Raw genomic sequence first — 21,471 nt, forward strand, 5'->3', positions numbered from 1 at the left:
TTTTACCTGAATAAAGTACATTAAGATTCAGAAATGTCCCATTTCACATACATTTTGTGGTTAAATACTCACATTTTTTTTTCTCTATCTATAAAGATCTTTTGAAAAATTCCAGACTTAAACCGTGCATTTCATTCATAAGCATTTGGTTGCTCAATCTCTGTTTCTACCCATTTTAGAAGGCACATTTAACATTCTAAAAGCGCAATCCTGTTTAAGTTCACAAACAACCTGAAATGCAAAAGTTACATAAAAATGTTTAAATGTTAATCTTACCTCAGGTGGTTTGAGGGTTCCTTGTTCTGAAACAAATGTAAAAATTGGCATTGTCAGTGCAAAGTTATTTTGTTTGGTTAGAAACCTTAGCTTGTTCTCTGCAGTGTGGTAAAACACTACTGCTTTGTTTTCCTAACTGATACCTGTAATATATTTCCAGGGTCCCTCAGGCTGGGCTAGTAATTGTTTTGCAACCCAGGTTCTCTTGCCTTATTGGCTTGTCAGGAAAATGACTCATACTTCTAAATGACTTCTAGGTCATGCTTAACTTTTTCAATTGTTTATTAAGCAATGTCAATCCAACCCATAAAGCTCCTTAAAACATCGGTTTATACTACATTTATGTGCATGAGAGAAAGCTAGAAACCTGTCTTTTAACAGACTATATGACTACAAACTATAGACTATAAACACACTAAGTTACAAAGATAGTGCATTGACTATAACAATTGTGAATTTCATGTAGCACAACACTGCATTATTATTTTTTTTTTGACAATTTAGTGGCTCTCACTTTTAAATTTGGGAGGATTACAGTTTGATTCAAACATGGAAATACAACACTGTCCGGTTCGATTCCAATGCTAATTTTTCCTGTCATCCCCGGTTTACCTGGCTGTAAATAGCAGAAAGTCTGTTCACTACATTTCGGTTCTTGAACGACCACCAACAGCTATAAAGATCCCTGATATCTTCATGTGAGTAACATGGCAGAGGGCAAAGGGTCACTCTGAGGGTAAAGGCAGATATTGAGCATGGAAAACTGTCAGATAATAGTTTTGCTTCCTTTCCTTGACCTAGAAGCATCTATACATATACCTTCTCCATATTGTGAAGACACTTTGTTTTTGGCCTATGCTTATACTTTTCCCATCCAAAATGATCCTCTGAAGAAGTAGCTGAGAAAAGAAGAAGCTGAGGGGAACATCAGGAGAGAAAGGGCAAACACAAATAAGAGTGCTGTGGGTTGTTTCTTTAAGAGCCCCAAGAATCAAGAATCAAGAAGCCCCATAATCAGAGTTCAAGGAGAGAAGTCAATCACAGCACCCAACTGGCTGCCACCAGTTACTTTCCACAGGAAGACTGCCTGGGGCATGGAACAGAAGGTTTTATTTTTTTTAAAGGGCAACTCCTGACTAATGGAAATGGAGAAATCTTGGGCAAAAAAAGGCAAAAAGCCACCTTTCTGGAGAAAAACTAAGTCTGCATTCCTTTGTCAATATCAAACTCTATCTTGTCAGCTTTCATGGATGACTGTCTTCTATTGAAGGCATCTTTACAGGTGAGAAGTTGACCTTCACAAAGTGGTATTCCTGGACAGAAAGCTCTTTCCTCTCCATTAGAAAGATGCAATGTTTCAGAAGAGAAACAGTCTCCGAAGATAGGTTTAGGAGAAGGTCTAAAAGGAATTATTTGACAGGAGATCATGCCCAGACATTGAAACCAGATTAAGTGAACCTGCGATCCTAACAGAGCAGCTTTCATACCTGTTTCACTGGTTTGACCAGAAGACCTGTATGTAAGAATAGCCCTAAACTACTTTTCTATTGGTTAGAGAAAGAGTCTGAACCAGAAATTACACATTTATAAGAAGGACCAAATAGAAGGAGAGTTTGAAGTTTCCATCCAAAGAGACTGGGGAAAGCTTTGATATTTTTAGATGACCTCTAAAATGGGAAAACCTTGGATATTTCAGACTTAGTATTCATAACTGTATACACCTTAATTTTAATTCAAAGTGTCATATTTTTTCTGACTCTGTTTCGAAGTGTTTTATGCCCTGGTGAAATAGAGCTTTTTACAATATGCTTTAAACATATTTTTGGGGGTAAAAGTCATGATAACCTATGTGACTACAGATGTTATACCATGTTCCATGAGGTCACCTGGTGTTCCTCAGGAAGAGGAAATGATGGTATCTAAGGTGGTTATTTGGCTATGCAGACATTTGCACGTCTTCACTCAGAAAACAAATGCAGGGACAGAAGGCCCTCAACTATAGGCTTTTTATAACTAATTGCATAGTTTTCAAGTGCAAGCCAGTCAGACGGCTGAATGAATGAGCATCTATCAGAGAATTCAAGAGGGTGTGTGGTCCAGATGAGGTATGAACAGGACTTAGTATTCAATGAAGAACAAATTAGACTCGGCTGATTCCCCTATTCAACTCTCCCCCGTAAATTTGAGACATTCTGCATGGGAGGGAGAGGGACAGAGATCAGGGCAAGGTCGGGAAGAACACAAGGGACTACAGTGATGGCGCACGGGAGAACTGGTGGTGTAAATTCTATGGAAGGAAAAAGCAAACAATGTACAAAAATAAATTAATAATAATAATAAAAATCTCCTGATTCTTGTCTACTTTCTTTGGCATCTCATCGAACAAATCAGCTTTCCCCATAATTCTGACTACATGCATTAAGATCTGCTCTATACGATGCCTCCTCTGTGTAGTACAGATAGAAAAAAATGGAGGGGGGCTTTGTGTTAGATGCAACTTTAATTCTAAGGACATAAGTCATTAACTGGGCCTTATCTTCCCTTGCTGCCACTCCCTGGCTTCATGGCCACCACATCTGTGCAACACTCTCATCCTGCTGCCCAGAAAAAGGACCATCTCTTGTATAGCTTAACACAAAACAGTTTGCATTCTGATGGGTCTTGAAAGTCTGCATTTTTATTTGTCATGTCTCATGGTAGCATTCTATAAACTTTCTGATAGGGCAAAAGTCAAAGAACTGAAATCCATTCAGAACATGTTCTTAGTGCAGAAATTATCAGGCTATATATGCTTACCCTAATGACCATTCAGCTGAAATGATTGTCTCCTACCAACAATTTAAATTCTGATAATCGTATTAAAGGAATTTTGTTAATTTATACTAAAAATAACAGTGATGAGAGGAAAAAAAAAACCCTACTGTAACATTGTCTCAGACATTTCAAAGTAAAAGTCATCCTGCCCCCCCACACAAAAAAGAAAGGTAAGTGCCTCTTTGTATAAAATATTCAATGGAAAAGTTGCTCTAATTTTGAATTGTAACACCATCCACCACCTCCTGCTGATAAACACCCAAAACTCTTATGGTGGAGGCTAGGTTCCATGAAAAACTCTGGGGTCCACAGTTCTGCATCGGGACTACCATAGTCAGGGCTGATGATCATCAAATCTAATTTGAATGAATTCTAAGCAAATATCAACAGAAAGGTTGCTGGGTGAGATCTGATGGAACGTCTCACTCCTTTTCTGTATTTTTCCCCTGGGAACTTTCTTAGGATAGTAATTCAATTCTTCAAGTTTCCAAAAGATTTTAATCCTCAACTTGTCTCTACCCTGCAGTCTATTTCTTGTCTCCTATTGATCAAACTATAAAATGTTCTTACCCTTTCAAGAACCTTTCTAGATGGTGACTCACTAGCCCTCAAGGGGTTATACCTTGTATTCTTTCATCATGTCCCAACGGGTTTATTGTAATTCGGAGAAATGGTGTTACTGAGGTGCTGGAGCCTCTGCAGAACTCCAGCTTCCAGGCAGTACAGGGCTCAACATGAATATTTGTGTAAGAGAAATGATTTTCACTGGCTTTAGACTCACATTATATAATTCATTTGTTTAAACATAAAATTCAGACCTATTATATTTGTTTTTCCAATACCAATAACTCTCAGTGCATACATTATTACACAATTTGCTTTGTCTCTTATCTGAAGTTCTATTTCTTAAGACTAAACAAATCAATGTCCAGTAAGACTGTTTACCTCAAAAGGGGCCACAGAAAAGTAATTACTGATACAGTTTTTGAAAGTACCCTGTCATCACAGCTAACCTGCTATTGTTGTAAAACTTTAAAACCAAAAATTGATCTAATCAAATTTTAGAAGATATTGCACAAATGGTATGTTCCCCACTCAGATATACAGCAATATTTTTTTGGGGGGGTGGAAACTATAAATAATGTTTGGAGTGAGGCTTTGATTTCAAGTATTTTCAGGAGTTCTAACAGGAATCCAACAATCTAAGAGTTTCCAATTCACTTTAATAATTATGAATATATCATTAAACTAACCCAGATAGTTCAATGGAAAAACTAATAACTACTTCTGAGTATAAAATTGTCTTGAGAAGTTAAAAAGGAATACTAATTTGTGTAAAAGATTTTAAATAATATTAAGTAGCATCAAAGTCATTTTTTTAGTGATGAAATCAATGATCAGACCTCAGCACATGTGAAAGTGATGTGATAAAATGCCTCGTGGTAGATGTCTGAAATAAAATATATTCTAAAAGCTTATCACTTATGATAAAATTCTGCAATACTATTTTATAAAAGTCATTTCCAATGCCAAGTTGGGGTGCAGGTTCTAAGGTAACAATCTTGCAGGTTTAAACCACTAGGACACCAAGGCAACTTCCTTCCAATTAGAAGTGGTTACAACAGCAGCAGGCGCAGCAGCTGGCCTAGATAAAAGATCGATTAAACAGAAAAGCAAATGGGGATCTACTTCAGTTAAATATTAGAGCAGCTGAAGCTTGCATTCTGACAAAAAGAAAAGATGCATTAAACCAGAAACGTCTGCTCCAGAAATATTTGACTCCCGATGTTACTTTCTTTGTTTAAACTGAGAGGATGCAAAGCAAACTATATTGCTCGATGTCATGGTAAGAACAGAACCAAAGGGGGTTAGCCATATATTCTAGCAGAAGAAAAACACAAATGTGCCCTAAGGTTGCAGTCTAGGATTATACCTACATGGTGATGTGCTGGGAGGAAAAAATCCACCCTAGAATTATATTAGCTTCATTGCAGTGACTTGTTGAGAGAGTCTCATATAGTGGAGTTCCTCCTATTCATTATTAAGGTTGGTTGAGTTTTGGCAGCGCACTTAGGAGTCCAAGTACGTGTTGTTTACTGAGTTTGCCATGGTGAAAGGTAGGTGTCAACTTAAGTTCAAGGAAAGGAGAACATGTATCCATGCAAACTCTCAAATAAGACATAATTTAATCACCCAACCTTCAAATTTGTTTCCAACTTGCATAGTTTGTCTTGTAAACATAAAGAAATAAACTGAAACACCCTTTTTTTTATACTGCAAATGGACCAGAGTTAATAATCTGTGCTAGTCAATTATTAATACTGGCTTCATTCAGAAATGCACTGCATTTTTTGCCAACTATTATTTCAAGGATGAATAAAGACTAGATAAATATAAGGGCTGTAGAGCATAAAAATTAAAAGGTTTCTGAACATGGAGAAGACAACATCAAAAGAAATCTTAACTTCCACAAAAAGAAGAACATAAAGCTATTTCAAATGCTTAATGGTTGGTATTTAGCCACATTTTTTACTACTATATAAGACTATTTGAGTTGGAATATGCTTCCTTGGGAAAAAAAATGAAGAACTTGATATTAAGGACCCAAGTTTAGGCTTGGTACTAAGGCATAGAGACAAAAGATAAATACATCACCTACCACAAGGAGCATAAAATCTACTAGAGAAAATAAAAAGTGATAGAGACCAAGACCAAATACCCTATGTGTTCCACAATGTTGTCTAGCTTCCCTTGTAATTAAATCAAGGCCATGTGATTGGCAACAGCCAGTGGGCTATAATTTTTTTTTTCAAGTGGCAATGCTTACTTTCAGTTCATGGGACTTAGGAGTAGAAATCCTATAGATCATGTGTTGAATTGGCAGAGTCACAATGGGACCAGCTTGGATCCCCAAACCATTACTTAGAAGGGGCTACCCTGGAGGCCACAGAACCCACAGCAAATAGCATGTATATGAAAAATGATCATACTCCTGTGTTAACATCACTGGAATTTTGAGTTTTTTAGTTATACAATCCAGCCTAACCTTGGCAAATGCGTAAAATCTCCATGCAAGTTAGAAAGAACAATTTAATTCAGACTACACTTGAGTAGTCCAGGTGAGGTTAAATGATTGCACTTGGAGAGAATGTAAAGGAAGATTAGATCTTACAACTATTAGGAGAAAAGGGAACATATTTCAGGTAAAGGATACCATAAGAGCCAAGCAAATATTCTAAAAATGGGATTAACTGCATCAGGAAATAGATATCCTCAGAAGTAGAGGCATTTTTGTCATCAGTTGTTCTGTGAGATGGTTGAGTTTCTTGCTACTTATTAACCTAATCCAATCAAAGTTCTGATACTCTATGTTTTGGTCATGAGCCTTTCTTTGCATAAATTCTAGAAAGGAATGCAAAAGGTCTGCCCATTTTTCTGTCTTTCACTCTTGAAGTTAGGGATTCAGATGGGTTTTTATTTTGATGGGGTTTTTATTCCACTTACCCTACATCCATCTCAAGCTCTAGTTCCTACAAGAGTGGAACCAACATCTGTACAATCTCCCATAGCTTTCTGCTTCTGGTTTGAAGTTATAGTGATCTTCAGGACCCTAGTGCACTATAGTTCTACTCATTAACATGTCCACTTATTATTGATCTATTCACTCATTTATCCACCCTGGCTTCCCAGAGGTTACCAACATCAATTAGCATGGCTTTTACCAGTGAGATGCTCACAGTCTAATTGGAGTTTGAACATTATTCTGTAAGGGATGGAAAGTAAAATAGCAGAAGCGTGACACAATTAGATTTCATTTTTAATAATGATCAAGTTGAAAATTATACAAAAGGAGTAAGATGAACAGCAAGGAGTGGGGAAACTTTTGTGGTTGTCTAATCAAGAGACATGAGATGTTCAAAAATGTTTATCTACAGAAATAGCATATCAGTTAATTTAAAGAGATTTAAAAGGATAAGTAAGAACAGGTAAGTGAATGAAGCTGAGGCATGAAGGGAAGTTCAAGCTCACATTCAGGATTGACTCAATATATGCATGGTGGTCTATATATTGATTCAATATATGCATGGTGGTTCAAATAAGACAAGGAATAATAGGAGGAAGTTTGTGGTAGTGACTAATGAAGCTGGCTTTAGATATGTGAAATTGGAGGTCAGTACAGGACACCTGAAAAGCGGCAAGTGAGGTAAAGATGGAAACTTTAAAACCAGAGTTCAGGGAAATGGCCTTACATGGAAAGGGAGGCTTATCTGCATGCTGTGCAGTTGGTGACTAATGTCAGGGAAATTAATCAGGTCTTCAAAGGCCTGAGAAAAACAGTGTGAAAGATTCATGGCCAAGTAAGGTAAATGTGATGACCAGTGGATCTGGTGATGAGAAGGTAGAATAGAAGTTTCTCTAGTCTTCATTTAGCTAGCGAGGGGTTATTGTGTCATGTACAATGAGAGCCTCTTCTCCACCTGACCACTCTCTTATCTATCAATATGTTAAGTGTTGAATAAAATGGCATGGCCCAATTTTGGAACAAACTTCCATCCCAAATATTCACCATTTATAACAATTTAACCATTCCTACAAGTCACAGCTTTCTGGACAACAAATGGACTCTTGCCTTACTCTAAGACTATCAGAATCTCTAGGAAGAGTGTGCTAAGCAATGGAGCTATAAAGCTCTGTAATGTTGGAGTCAATCTCAAAACATTATGATTAATTTCATGGGGGAATCTGAATTTTGCTTACCCATTTGATATTGCCAACACAATTCACTTGCTTTAAATTTGGCTGTTGGGATGAATTCCTCTCAAGTTAGTGTCTCCTGAAATGACACCATACTCTCCTCCTTACAAAAGTCCCACTTAAGTAAACTATGTGTACAGTTCCTGATATGTCTTGTCTTTTCCTGCCCTCCTCCCGCCATCATCATACCAGTCATGGAAGCCACACGGATGAGATGCTATAAGCAATTCCTGGGTACCAAAAACAACCGTGCAAAGCTTAAAATCAACATTGGGGAAAAAATTGGGAATCTCTGTAGGCTAGATAAGGCCCACAGATCTTGTTCATGTCCTCAAAATACTACTCTAATTTATCACATTCACATCAGACTCACCAAGCTCAAATTTACACTTTACCCACTGCTCCCTACACCAGTGAAGAAAAGTGTGTGAGGAGGACAGGATGTCATAACTTCCCAATTTAAAGGGTGTCTGGGAATGTGGTAGAGAAGGTGGCTAGTAGAGGTATAATAGAGTCCTCCTTGCTCTGAGTTTAAGGTCCCTCTATTTAGGGGAAGCAAAAAAGGGGGAGCATTCTGGGCAGGTTCTTAGTCCTTTGTTCCACTACTTAGCTGACTCAGCATTCAGTGATAGTGTCATTAGTCTCTTTAAAATCTTGAGCAGGAAAAGACAGAGAGACTGGAAAGAAGCGGGGGAGGGAGGGAGAGAGAGGATAAGTGAGAGGGTGGGAGAGAATGAGAGGAAAGAAAGAAAGGAAGGAGAGAGGAGAGATATGGATGAAAGAGAGTAGGGACACAGATGTACAAAGCAGAAGGAGAATGGAAGAGAACATAAGGATCCAGGGCAGAGAGAGAATCAAGACAAGAAAAGGATTGTGTTCATAACTTCTAGAAGCAAATTTAGCCAGAGGTTAAAAAACTCTTTCCTACTTTATAATGAATTATATAACAGGTTTAGAGTATGAAACTACCTTTTAATGAGTGCTATCTGTATAAAGAAGCATTACCTATAATCTTCAAGGCACTGAAAGTCTTGGTTATAGTTATCTTATTGTCTTATTTTTTGACTCAGATTCCTCATCTTAAAATTAGAGGCTCTGGGGCCTCCCCAGTGGCACAGCGGTTGAGCACTGGGTTGCGAAGCTGCCCGCAGCCTCTGCAGTGCCGGTTCGATCCCCGGCCGCTGGGCGAGGGTCCCACATGGCGGGCAGACCTCTTCTGCCACCGGCTGCTCCCCTCAGCAGTGTACTTTGTCAGTCCTCCTGCTCTGCTCTCTCCTCTGGCTCTAGTGAATTCTCTCACCCTCCCCCACTTCTGACTGTACCCAGTGCTTGTATAAATAAATAAATTTAAAAAATAAAATAAATTAAGCAGCTCTGGAAGTTGAGGTGTCTAAATTTCTACCATCCTGAGATATTCCATAGGGAAAAGGCAAATATGTCCTGCACAGATGTCTGAATTGCTCTTAGCACTTCAAAACATTTAAATAAAAATGTGTTTGGTAGTTACTAATTTAATTAAATTCCAAAGTCGTTTTGCTTTTAAAAGCTATTAGAAAATTCTTTCTTTCACAGAGAAAACAAAGCACACGGTCATTCACTAGGGCTAAGTACTATGCATTGGACATGTGTCACCAGAGTTAACTGACAGAACCAGGAGCACAGCCCAGGGGTTAAGAACACCCAGTAGCTGGGCTCTCTGCATTTGCACCTTGGCACTAATGACTAAACAGCTTAGACAAGTTACTTATTTTTCTGTGTCTTGGTTGCTCACCTGTTAAGATCAGAACAGCAATAAAACCAATTTTACGAAGTCTTGATAGTGCTAAGTAAGTCAATAGAGTGGTAAAGTACTTAGAACTGAACCTGGCACTTTGTAAGTCTTTGTTCAAAAGAACTTTTAAAGGATAAGAGGTGCTGTTATCCCTATTTATAAGGGAAGAAACCAAGACTGGCAAAGATTAAAGAACTGGGGCCCAAAGTCCCCCAGCATCTAAGTTGCCGAACCATATTCAAACCAAGTCCCCACAGCTGGTGGCTTCTGTGCCAACACCCGCTGTCTCACCACATAGAGGACATGGAGACCATGATGAGAACAGGCACTAGGAAGGCACCATGCTTGGATGTAGCTGGCCGAGGAATTCCTGTTTCTTTTGACTTTTTAAACATAAAGGTTAAAATTTTTAAGTCATTTTAATGCCATTTTTGTGTGTCACCTCCAAGTTTGGTTGTTCAATGATTTTTCTATTCACCTTTGCTGCATATGATAAAATGGTAACAAAAGTACAGAAGAAGCCCATCTCATTGAGGAAAAAAATAAAACAAGAAATCTGACTTCTCATAACACCTTGCATTATAATACGGAGTTTACACCCAGGCACTGTGCTAAGCACCAACATTATTTCCTTCAAACCTCACAATAATCCTCTAATTTTCATTTTAAAGATGAATACACAAAAGCTCAGAAGGTTTTGGTAACTTTCCCAAGCTCAGGTAGCCAGCAAATGAGAGTGATATCTTTACCCTTCTCTATGGGATTCTCAAATCTTCTCCTATAGGACTTCCTTTAGAATGCAAGAGGTGTGCCAATTCTGGGACCACTTTATATTCTTGACAGACTGAACCTCAACAAGGCAGGGCTCTGGGGTTTATAAAAATACATGAGCAAACAGCATGTCCATTGTCCTCAAAGGTAAATGATGGGTCCCAGAATGACTGAGCAACAAGAAATTCAAGGGATCCATTGTATCAGGTAGGCAATTAAAGAATAACAATACTGGTACATAACATTTCTTTTATTATAACTTTGTAAACTATTGTAATAAAACTTCAAAAACATGAGTAGGTACTAATCTTGTCAGCAAAGTTGCATAAACACTTTGGCTGCCCTGGGGATGACTGAGCTCATACAAGAAGGTGGAGCAATAGCCCAAGCAGAGCAAGCACCATGCAGGTGCTCAACTAATACGGGATCTTTCTCCTTGCAGCTGCCCATATCTAGCACAGAGAAAGGCTCACAGGGTCCTTAAAAATACCTGCTGAAGGAGCAAAAGAGGAATTTGTGTGATCTCAGCCCTCTAATAGGATTCACACCTTTTTTTTTTTTTTTACAATTGCCCATTTTCTGAACTCAGTTCTGAAATGAGCTATTCTTCTCTGCTTCACTCTTCATATTATCCAAAATAATTCAATGTCCACCTTTTCCTTTGGGAAAATCAAAGGTTGACATGGCTACCTTTAGAACTCAAGCTATTAAAGATCCCTTTCTTCTTTTCAAAAAGTTTTACTTATTTTGAAAGGTCTTATTGATAAAGCACAGAGAAACTCGAGGGAAAAGGACAAAGAGAAAGCAGAAGAAAGAGAAAGAATAAAGAGGCCATAAAAGAAAGAGAAGAGAGCCCAAGAGGAGCAGAGAGGCAAAGGCTACTGAATACATAATTGCCAACAGTCTTAGAAAACTACCTCATGCAACAATTGTGGAGCATTATTTTTAAAACCAAGCAGAAAATATTTACACAAAATCCAAAGGATATATGCTTTATGTAAAATCTAGAAAAAGACAATGTATTCAATTCATTTATTCATGAATTAGGCTGTGGGATGTTTATTTCCGGTATCATTAGTATTTCTGAGCTATTTAAGAGAATAAGGAAGTAACTAAACACAGTAAGTGAAGAATAACTTTTTTGGCTTTGTTTTTGTTACTCCATTTGTAGTGTTGGCTTTATTTGTACACTGTTAGTGAGATGTGGGAGTTGGGGTTAATTAAATGGATAACATGACACCTTCCAAGCCCCTCCTAAGTCCCCTGTTTGCCAGGTACATGCACAAGCCCCATGAATTTCAAATAATTTTCTAATTGTGCTTATAAATGGTACTTTCCAAAATAGAGATGTTACAATAAACACATATTAAGAGTAAATTAAGCCATAATTAAGTTTAGCAAGTTTTATGTCCTAATTAAAAGCAGAAGCACAACAATAAACATGACTTACCAGCAGGATTAACTCTGCCACAATTGTCTACTCTTCCCAAACATTCTTTGTGCACTCTCGCGCCACACTTAAAACATAAATAGCCTTGATAAAATGTTCCTCTGAAAGGTAAAATTAGAGAGTGATATGTTAAAAGATGCTAAATTCAGCCTATATGAAATCATTAGTGCAAGAAAGGGAAGCAAGGAAATACAGTGTTAATTCAAAATTCTTTTCAGCAGAGGACAAGGGCCTTTCTGGGGACACGAATGCAATTGTCCAGGTCCCAGGCATAGCAACACCCTGTTGGATCCAAACTGTAAAGCCATATCCCCACTTCAGAACACTTAGATTGGAATATTATAAATATCTGAAGCACTTAGTCATCATATTAGTTCCATTAAGCTGAAAAAGCAGGACAGAGAAAGCTTACCTGAGGAGCATCTGGCAGACTTTGCAGGATGAAACCCGGGTAAAGGTGTGCATCTTGAACTCATGGAAGTTGGAATCTGCATAGTCTGGCCTTATATTAGATCTATAAAAATAAAGAAAGTAACTTCCTAAAGAAAGTTTCACAACATAGCAACAGCCTCATCATCTGAAGCCTAAACTCATCCATGCTACATTGGCTTGAATCAGAATTCAAGCAAAAAAGGCTATTAAGTTTGCAGTGTTTTCTAAGTTAAAAGCATGCATGGCACTAAAATATGTACCAAAATCTGGTTGTGTGAGACTCAGCACCATGTAAGGATTGAAGCAACCTAATCCTCCCCAGAACTGAGTGTTCCTGAGAACTTAACAGCACAGCCACATAGGTCAACCAGCCAGGAAAAACACAAAACCCACTGGATATTCATGCTGTGTGACAGTTTCTTTTCACCACATCACTGAAATACAAACTAGCTGGAGAGGGTGGGAGGGAGGGGGAGGGGGTGCTGCAGCTGGGTTATGCAATGATCCACTAAAAGTGAATAAAATAAATTTATAAAAAGTTTTTAAACAAAGCATCCATCTGATCATTAAAAACTTTTAAAAATTGGCCTGTCTTGTAATTTAAAAAATTAAAACTATTTTATTATTATTTACATTTTGTATTTTATTTGTTACACTCATATACACAACAAAATATCAAGGATACTGCAAATTGGCATCCACAGTGCTTTACTGTGCCAAGCACCTAACGTTTACTACCTCTTATAACCTCACACCAGTGCTAACTGCTAGGGACTAATCATATCATAAGTTCTCAGGCAAGGAAACTGAGGCAAGTAAAGATTATCCCAAAGTAAAGAAAATGGTACAGTTGGGAACACTAGTCCAGATTTGTCCCCTTACCTACCGAAGCTATAGCATAAGGAGGAATTCAGCAATATTTGCCTTAAAATTACTAGAGTTCTGTGTCTGGTAGGGACATAGGAAACAATTAACTTTAGTCATTTCTAGAGGATTTTTTAAGAATCATAATTTATCCCTCTCATGAAGAAAGCCAAAAAATTAGAAAAATTAAAAATGGTCACAAATCAGACATAGACTTAGAAAGCTAAGATGGTGCTCCCTGAGCCATCACAAGCCATTTGAGAGATTGCAGGAAAAGTTTGAGATACTGATGAGCTAGGATTTCCCCTTTTATATAATACAGCCACTCTTGAGCACACAGCGCCTTGGCGTAATGAAGCATAACACAGGCAGGCAACCAGGCATCAATCTCTGAGGCACCAGGAGAAGCCTTATGAAAAAACATTCACAAAGGCAATTGGAGTAGCGGGTAGTGATGCAGAAGTGTCAGAGAGGTCAGCCTTCCAATCCATCTGCTGAATATGAGCGTGCTAAAAATGAAATCAAATATTAGTGCCATCTGGGATTTCTCTGCTCTGTGCTTCTGGTGACCTCACTTTTTAGGAAAATGTTCCTCTACATGCAGAAAAGCCTGGCCATTTCCATAGAGGCATATTTATGTTGCTGATTAAAAATTATAGAGCTCTTCTTCAGAAAGGGAAGAGTAGAGCAAAGACAACGATTCACAAACAAAACACTCTTCACATTGTTCAGAAAACATTTGATTCTTGAGTCCACAAAGTCATGCATTGAAAAGAGCATTGAAATCCATTTTCTGAGCCAGAAGAGCTGTTGTACATTTTTCTCTGTGCACCAAGGTGGATAGAGCGATAGATGAATGGTCAAATAACAGCTCCTGTCGTGGGAACTTGAAGAATTCATCAGCCTGGAGTTAGAATAAAAGTAGATCTCCTTCAAGCAGAAACTCATGTAAATGGGTCCCAAATACATAAGAACTGCATTAATTTTAGGTCTGCCTGGGACACAAGAGGAACACCTTTCTCTTAGGTAAGAGTTGCCTTCGGACCATTTGTTCAACTTGTACCAACTAAAAATAAGTCAACCCTGCACAAGATGAAAAGCTGACAGGAGGATCACACTAAGAGGTCCAAAAGAAAAATTTTGTGATAAAGAAAAAAATTCTGAAAATATCATTAATAGCAGTTGCCATAAGGCAAATGAGACTTGAAGTGGAAGAGTAGAATAGAATGGAGGAACTGCTGGAATTTTTAAAAACTATAACTGTATTTTATTTTAAAATTTAAAAATCAAACACTAAAGAATAAAAGTGGGCTCTATGACCCTGAACGGCTACGGAGACACTATAGAATATAAAAGCATAGTAGAGAGCAGGAATCTGAAATGAGACCATCTGGGCTTAAATCCTAACTTGCAAATCGTAGCAGTGCGACCTTGGGCAAGTTAGTGAGTATAAAACACGAATACTAATAAAATGGAACTCATAAAGTGAGGTAATGTGTATAAAGTGCTTGGGACTTTGCTTGGCTCAGAGTTGGTGTTCAATGAGCACTGCCCACAATTCATGAATAACTGATTCCAAGCTCACACAATAATGTGATCAGGATAGGGCTTTCTGAATGGCAGAGACCTCAAAACTGTCAAGGGACAGGTTCCCAGAGGAATCCCAGTATCCTGGAAATTTCATGCAGGAAGATTACTCAGTGTTCTTAGGAACAGAAATGAACTTGTAATTATATAAGCACAATAAGCAACAGGGTTACTCAGGAGAAGACATAAATGAAAAACCAGGAATCTGAGGCAGTCTCATCAATGCCCCCTGAAGAAAAGAGTGTATCAACAAAATGGTCTCTAGCCTGTGGGGATGTAAAAATCAAAGAGAGAAAGCTGGTTGGAGTGGAAAAGTTGGAAAGGTAGAGGGAGAAGAGGAGAGAGAAATGCAAGGTTTATAGGATCTGGGTAAATACAAAAGAGATGAAAAGGGGTATTGGATGGACACCCTTAAAGCAACAGGCACAGTAGGCTCTTCATATTGTTTTTTTACATTTACTTCTCATGAAAAACTGTAAGATAGGGACATACATTCATTTCCTATTTACTAGTGTCTACCATATACAAAGACTCTCAAGCAGAAACAGAATGAAGAGTTCTTTGAGTAGAGTCCTTTGAGGGAGTGAGGAGAGGAGATGGAATTGATGAGCTGAGAAGGTGATAGAGTCCAAAGAGGTGAGACATTACATGGGGATTGATGCCACATTTGGCTGACCAAAGGGGAAAAAATGCTTGTGGCTTCTCTGTGGATAATTTCTTATAGTGAAACAAGAATGAACAGAGCAAGACCAAGACAGAACCAAGAAATTCAAAACTAGCAGTGTTGCCCATAGAGGACTGAAGATCAAATATGGGTTTGCTCATTTGCACATTCATGCGGCTATGCACAAAGGATTTCATTGTGATAACCTATTAAGATATATGACAGGGCCTCGCTGGTGGTGCAGGGGTTAAAATCTCGCACTATCAAGCCATCAAGATGCCATGGCATGAGCTCGATCCCCAGCCAGGGAGCTAACCCACATGGTGCAGACTTGCTGCTCCCCTCAACAGTGTATTTCAGTAGCTCCACCTGTTCTGTTCCCCACTCTGTCCCTGGTGAATCTTCTCACCAGAGAAGGCACCTCTGGCCTACCCCCCCCCCCAGGTCTTGTATGCATAAATAAATAAAAATAAATCTTTAAAAAATATATATCGCAGCTTACTTATGAGAACTAGGATGGAATCCCATTAAATTTCACAAAATATTCCCATCCTTTGCCTCATATAGGGCCTGTTAATAATGTCATTAATCAGTCAATAAAATACAGGGCAAGGATACTGATATTCCTTATATGTTCTCGATTGTCCCTCCTCACCTAGATCGATGGATAATGCTAAGCTGAGAACCAGAAGCTTTACCCTTCCTGGGCAGCTTCTCTATTCTCCAGATGTGAATTCCAACTGCTTCTCAGGTGTCTCATATGCAACACAAACAAAACTCAGTGCCACACCTTTCCTAACATATCTGATTCCAATCAAATTCTGATCTCTATCCATCACCATTCACTCCATCTTCCAACCTAGAGGTACATGGACTTTCCCCCTCTCCCTCAGACTCATTTTCTCCCAACCTCTCACCTATTCCACTTTCTTCTTCCCTGAAATTGTGAACAACTTCTGTTCTATCCATTCAACCTTAAAATATGCCTTTCTCAAGTCAACCATTTTATTCAACATTGTTCTGGAAGATCTGATCAATGTAATATGACAAGAAAAATGAATGTGAGTTATAGTAAGTAAAGGACACAGACTTATCATTTGGAGATGGCATTATCAGGCTTACTAGGGAAAGCCAAGAAATTCAAAAACTAATGAGCCTAGTAAGAGAAAAAGATATGTCAGATGATGCTTGGACAAATCCATCTGTAAACTTCTAACATTTTCCAGTTAAGAAATACAGAAACATGTATAGAGTTGCTGCCCAGGAAAACCTTGAGACTTGGAGTTCAATGATTTGTTATGCACTCTAAGCCTGCATAATCATTAAAAACTCACAGAAAGAAAGTAGGTACTTACATGAATCACATTGTTGAGAAAAAAAAATGCCTAAGAAGGTTGGCACAGTGAAATTCAGTACCCTTGGCATTCCAAAGAACCTTATCACTTAGGACTAACATTTCAAAACCCAAGTTCCAAGACACAAACCATGGCCACTTTTGCAAGCAGACCTTCCTAAAGACAGCAAAGAGAGCATGCCAAGTTAACACCTGTGCAAAAAATGTCTAAGAAAAATCTAGTGTAAATTGTTCAGCTTCTAAATGAATAAAATTAAAAAATTAAATGGCTTGAATAAAAAGTACTAAAAATTAACTGACTTGAATAAAAAGTATTCAAGTAAAGGAAGGAGTAGAGTCAAAATAAGGGGGGAGGTGCAATTGTATGGGGAATATAACCAAAATGAAAATGCATACATTGTGCAAAGATGGAAAAAGATGTAAGGATTATATAAAATAAAATACTTAAATAAAAAAATAAAAATAAAATATCTCCCTAAAAAATAAGTATTCAAGTAAAAAAAAAGCTACCCACCAAATCCCTGAGTAAAATGTTTCATTATTTTATGATAAATAATACAATCTCTCCAAATTGATTTATAAATTTAAAGCAATTACTTCCCCCCTGAATAAATGTGCAAGAATAGTTGAGGTTTTTTTTTTAATTAAATGAATTATAAAGACTAGGTGAGAAGCCATTTTAACTGAAGACATACTAAAATGTCTTTTAAAGGTATCATTATTAAATTCACATGGGATTGACAACAAAACAGAGAGATAAATATTACAGAAGATATATTTGAAGGGAACCATATTTTGCAAGAACTTGGTATGTGATTTTTGTGACAGTATATTTATTTTTCATTCATTCTAAAAATTAAGAAATTATACAATACCTAATATGTGCCAGGCAGTGGGATATAGTAAATGAGCAAAAACAAATAATGCCTGTTTGGTGCTGATAGGGGAAAAAAATAAATTCCATGGCGGGGGGAAATGTGAAACTACAATTGTGACAAGTGTCACAAAGAAAAATAGTGCTAACAAAACTTATAATGCAAAATGCAACCTTGTCATCAGGGGACTATCACAGAGGGCTTCACTATTTGAGCTGAGATCTGAAGATGAGCAAGAATTAAGAAGGTAAAATGAAAAGGGAAAAGTATTTAATGGAAATACTCAAAGGAAAAATAACAGATTAAAATATATTTTAAAAAATACATTTCCAGTTTTTTGGAAGTGTTAAGGAAGCTACATTTCTGTCACACATTTTATGACAGTATGTAGTTGAGATAATTAAATATTGATGTTATTTGACAAATGTGTTATATCCCTATGATATGCCATGAATACAATCAGCAAAAAGGAACAAAATGGACCAAATTATTGCTTTTGTGGGACTTCTACTACATATTTAAATGTAAATTCTAAATAGAAAACTAAAATTTGTTTTAAAAGAAATTAGAAAAGGCACTTGAGGAAAATATTGACTACCCAAAATTTTCAGAGTCCAAAACAATAAAAAATTAAGAGAAAGCAAGGAAATATTTGTAATACATATGATAAAATATTAAGGTCCTTACAGTATGTAAATATTATGGAAAATCCAAGAGAAAAAGAAATGAACACCCCAAATGGAAAAACCAGCAAAGAATTAACAGGACATTTTAGAAGTAAATTTTAAATCAACAAATATATGAAACATGATTAAGTAACTAGTAACCAAAAGATATAAAAATTTAAATAAAAAAACCTATCATTTAATATATCATGCTTGAACAAGAAAAAAAAGATGGAAGAACAAAGATAAGGAAGCTACAGAAATTGCCAAAAACCTAAAAAAATGTAATCACTGGACACAAAATTGGGCTAATTAGATGTAATCATGAAGGGTTCAATATAATATTTTTAACAATTAAAAATGGAGTTGATTTAATTAAAAAAATCTTTGTGATGCAATACTAGCCAATAATTAGAAATGACAAAGTGCACTTGTGTATTAACCAGGATTTGCAATATAACATAGGAGGACAACTTGTATCCATAACAACTTGTATCCACAATTGTCACCCTCATTAATATGGCATACAATTATTTACTAACATACACATGTGAAAATGAGAACAGGTAAAAACATTATGAATGATATTAATGTTTTTTTAATTTTAGTTATTTTTCTAAAGTTTCAACAGCAAACGTGTTATTCAATTTATTCCTTGCATCGACTATTTATAGAGATGAAAGAACAACAGAACCAACCACAACAATACATGCAAGCTTTAATTAGGTTAAGCAACTTGACTAAAATACACAGGTAATAAGTCCTAAACAGGATCTGAGAAACAGAGGTGTCGCATTGCCTGTGCTCTTAATCACTATGTTAAAAATATCACAAGTCAATTAAGAAATAAAGACAAACTGAATTAAATGTTGACAACATATGTGAAAACATTCTTGATATAAAAGGAGTCATTACAAATCAATGACAGTGCAGTGATAAATTTCACCACAGTAACAATGCAAAGGATATGACCAAGAACTTTATAAAGAAAAACAACTGGCTGACAATTCTGTAATCAACTATTCAGCCTCATTAATAAAGCAAAAATTAGGCTATTTCAGCTCATGGGAAACACAGACATATTGTTTGAAAAGTCATTTCTTTGCCCTTTCCTCCCTGTCTTCATGAGAGACGTGATTTTGTGATGCTCCATGAGAAGCCACAGAGCTCATCACCTGTAAATATTTCTTTAAATGGAAGTACGTAGAATGCTAGTGCTTCAAGACAGGAGACTATTGCCCAGTATGAAAGTGCACATATTTAACTTTCAGAAACAGGCAAGCTGCAACCTACTTGCAGGAAGACCGGCAGCTATGGGTCCAAGGAAAGCTAGTTGAGTTAGGCTGCAATTGTCCTTGCTTTATCTGCTATCAATGAGATCTTCTACCTTGACTAATTAAATCAGGATTATATCATAGTTCATTTTTAAACAATGTTTACACATGCACCATCACTACAATCCCCTTGCTCCTCTCTCTCTTCCTTCCTCACCCTCATCCCTCTCCCTCCACAACAATACAGAGACAACCAGGATGTCTCTGGTTTATAATTGTCTGCTTTTGTTTTGTTTTGTGTTAATAAATATTGTTAATGAAAAAAAAATCAGGGTTATAGCCAAACTTTTGAGTTTTGGTGGGGAGGGAGAGAGTAAGATGTATTTTTTTTTCCTTGCTAGTATACTACCCTCTAGAAAACCTGGATTAAAAAAAAAATAAAAGAAAAAAAATTCTGTTGTTTACAATAGTGAACAACTGTAAATAAGCTAGATGGCCAATGATAAAGTATTCAGCAAATAAATAAATTATGGTACTTCCATAGAATGGAAAAATAATCAGCTATTTATTCGTATTTAAAATTTTTTATAAGAAAATAGAAGCATTTATAAGAAAATATAAGTATAAATGTATACTACATGGCAAACAATATAAATGTGCATGTGTGTGGTGTGTGTGTGTTTATAATAACTCCCCTCTGTTATTATAAAGGATAGTGCCATTATAGAGTCTCAGAATATCATGCAATGTTCCTTCATTATAACAATTTCCCTTATTACATTTACTGCTCTGATGATTTGATTAATATTTCTTTCTCCCCCTAAAAGATTATAAGTTCCATGAGGTCAGGCGTGTGTCAAAGTGTACTTATTTCTAATATCAGGCACAGGGTCAAGTATACGCAGGCATTCAACAAATATTTTGAGGTTTAATGGATTGTCAAAAGGAAATTAAAGCTATGTGATTACAGTAGAGTTAGTATACAAAATGAAACCAAAAGATAAATCACTAATTATGAAACACACATCAAACTAAATATAAGGGCGCTAAATTTCTTATCAGCCAAAGCAAAGAGGAAGCCAGTATCACTGCTATGAGAACTACCTAAATGTTCCTGGCACCCAAGTCTTAGAAAAACTCCTCTGTCATGGGTTTTCATAAAGGGGACACTGTGTGAGATGAATAACCAATGTCTTTAGCTACATTCTTAAAAATACAATTGTGCTCCTGCTCCTTCCAGTGTTCTTAATCTGAGTCAAAGACATAATGCTGAATTGCTGCTCAGCAAAAGCAATTCTATAGGGACTTTCAGGACCTATTTTATCAACATATCATTAGTTAAACAGCCATCATACCTTCTAAAGTCAGAGACCCAGCTTTAGTTAGTTATACTAGATAGCAAGGTGGAAGTCCTTACAATTTAGAAGAAAAACTTCTAAAACAAATAAAAGGCTATTATTGTCTTAATTGATGTTAGCTTATATAAATCATCTCTCCATAGGATTCAAGATAACTGAGATAACTACATGAATACTAGAGCTCAAAATAGATCTCAAGCTGCCTGAGATGGCAGAATCATTCCCCCCAGAGTACTCGCCATTGATCAGGACAGACCACTGAGCCAGCTGGACTAAGGGTCTACTTCAGTCAAGTAATTCAAATAATCTTAGAATTTCCAACTAAACAATTTAAGAATGTCAGAAAAGTGCATCCAGTTAGTTTTACTCAAGTTGTGAGCACTGAATTCTCCAGTCCCAAAACAGCACACTTAAACCAAGTCTGAATCTCAAATCAAAATTTGGTCATTCATCTCATACTTCACATGTAGATAACCCAATGTAGGCCTTTGAGGACCTCATTAAACAATGGAGCATTTGCCTTTCTTTTGTTAAAATGAGTATTTCCAGGATAAAACCAAA

At 36.9% G+C, this 21,471-nt stretch overlaps 1 protein-coding gene across 2 annotated transcripts in view; it reads right to left on the reverse strand.

The window, feature by feature from the left end:
- Nucleotides 1-21,471, reverse strand: part of VAV3 (vav guanine nucleotide exchange factor 3) — a 297,763-nt gene that overhangs the window by 96,676 nt on the left and 179,616 nt on the right. For both annotated transcript variants that reach the window (XM_037498172.2, XM_054690826.1), the window contains exons 16-18: nt 12,250-12,351; nt 11,838-11,938; nt 277-302 (exon numbers count right to left, since the gene is read on the reverse strand). In XM_037498172.2, coding sequence (XP_037354069.1) covers nt 277-302; nt 11,838-11,938; nt 12,250-12,351 — 229 coding nt within the window. The remainder of the gene's footprint in view (nt 1-276; nt 303-11,837; nt 11,939-12,249; nt 12,352-21,471) is intronic.

This window comes from Talpa occidentalis, unplaced genomic scaffold, assembly GCF_014898055.3.
Source record: "Talpa occidentalis isolate TD23 unplaced genomic scaffold, MPIMG_talOcc4v2.1 talOcc4.9, whole genome shotgun sequence".
In the NCBI taxonomy this organism is placed as follows: Eukaryota; Metazoa; Chordata; class Mammalia; order Eulipotyphla; family Talpidae; genus Talpa; species Talpa occidentalis.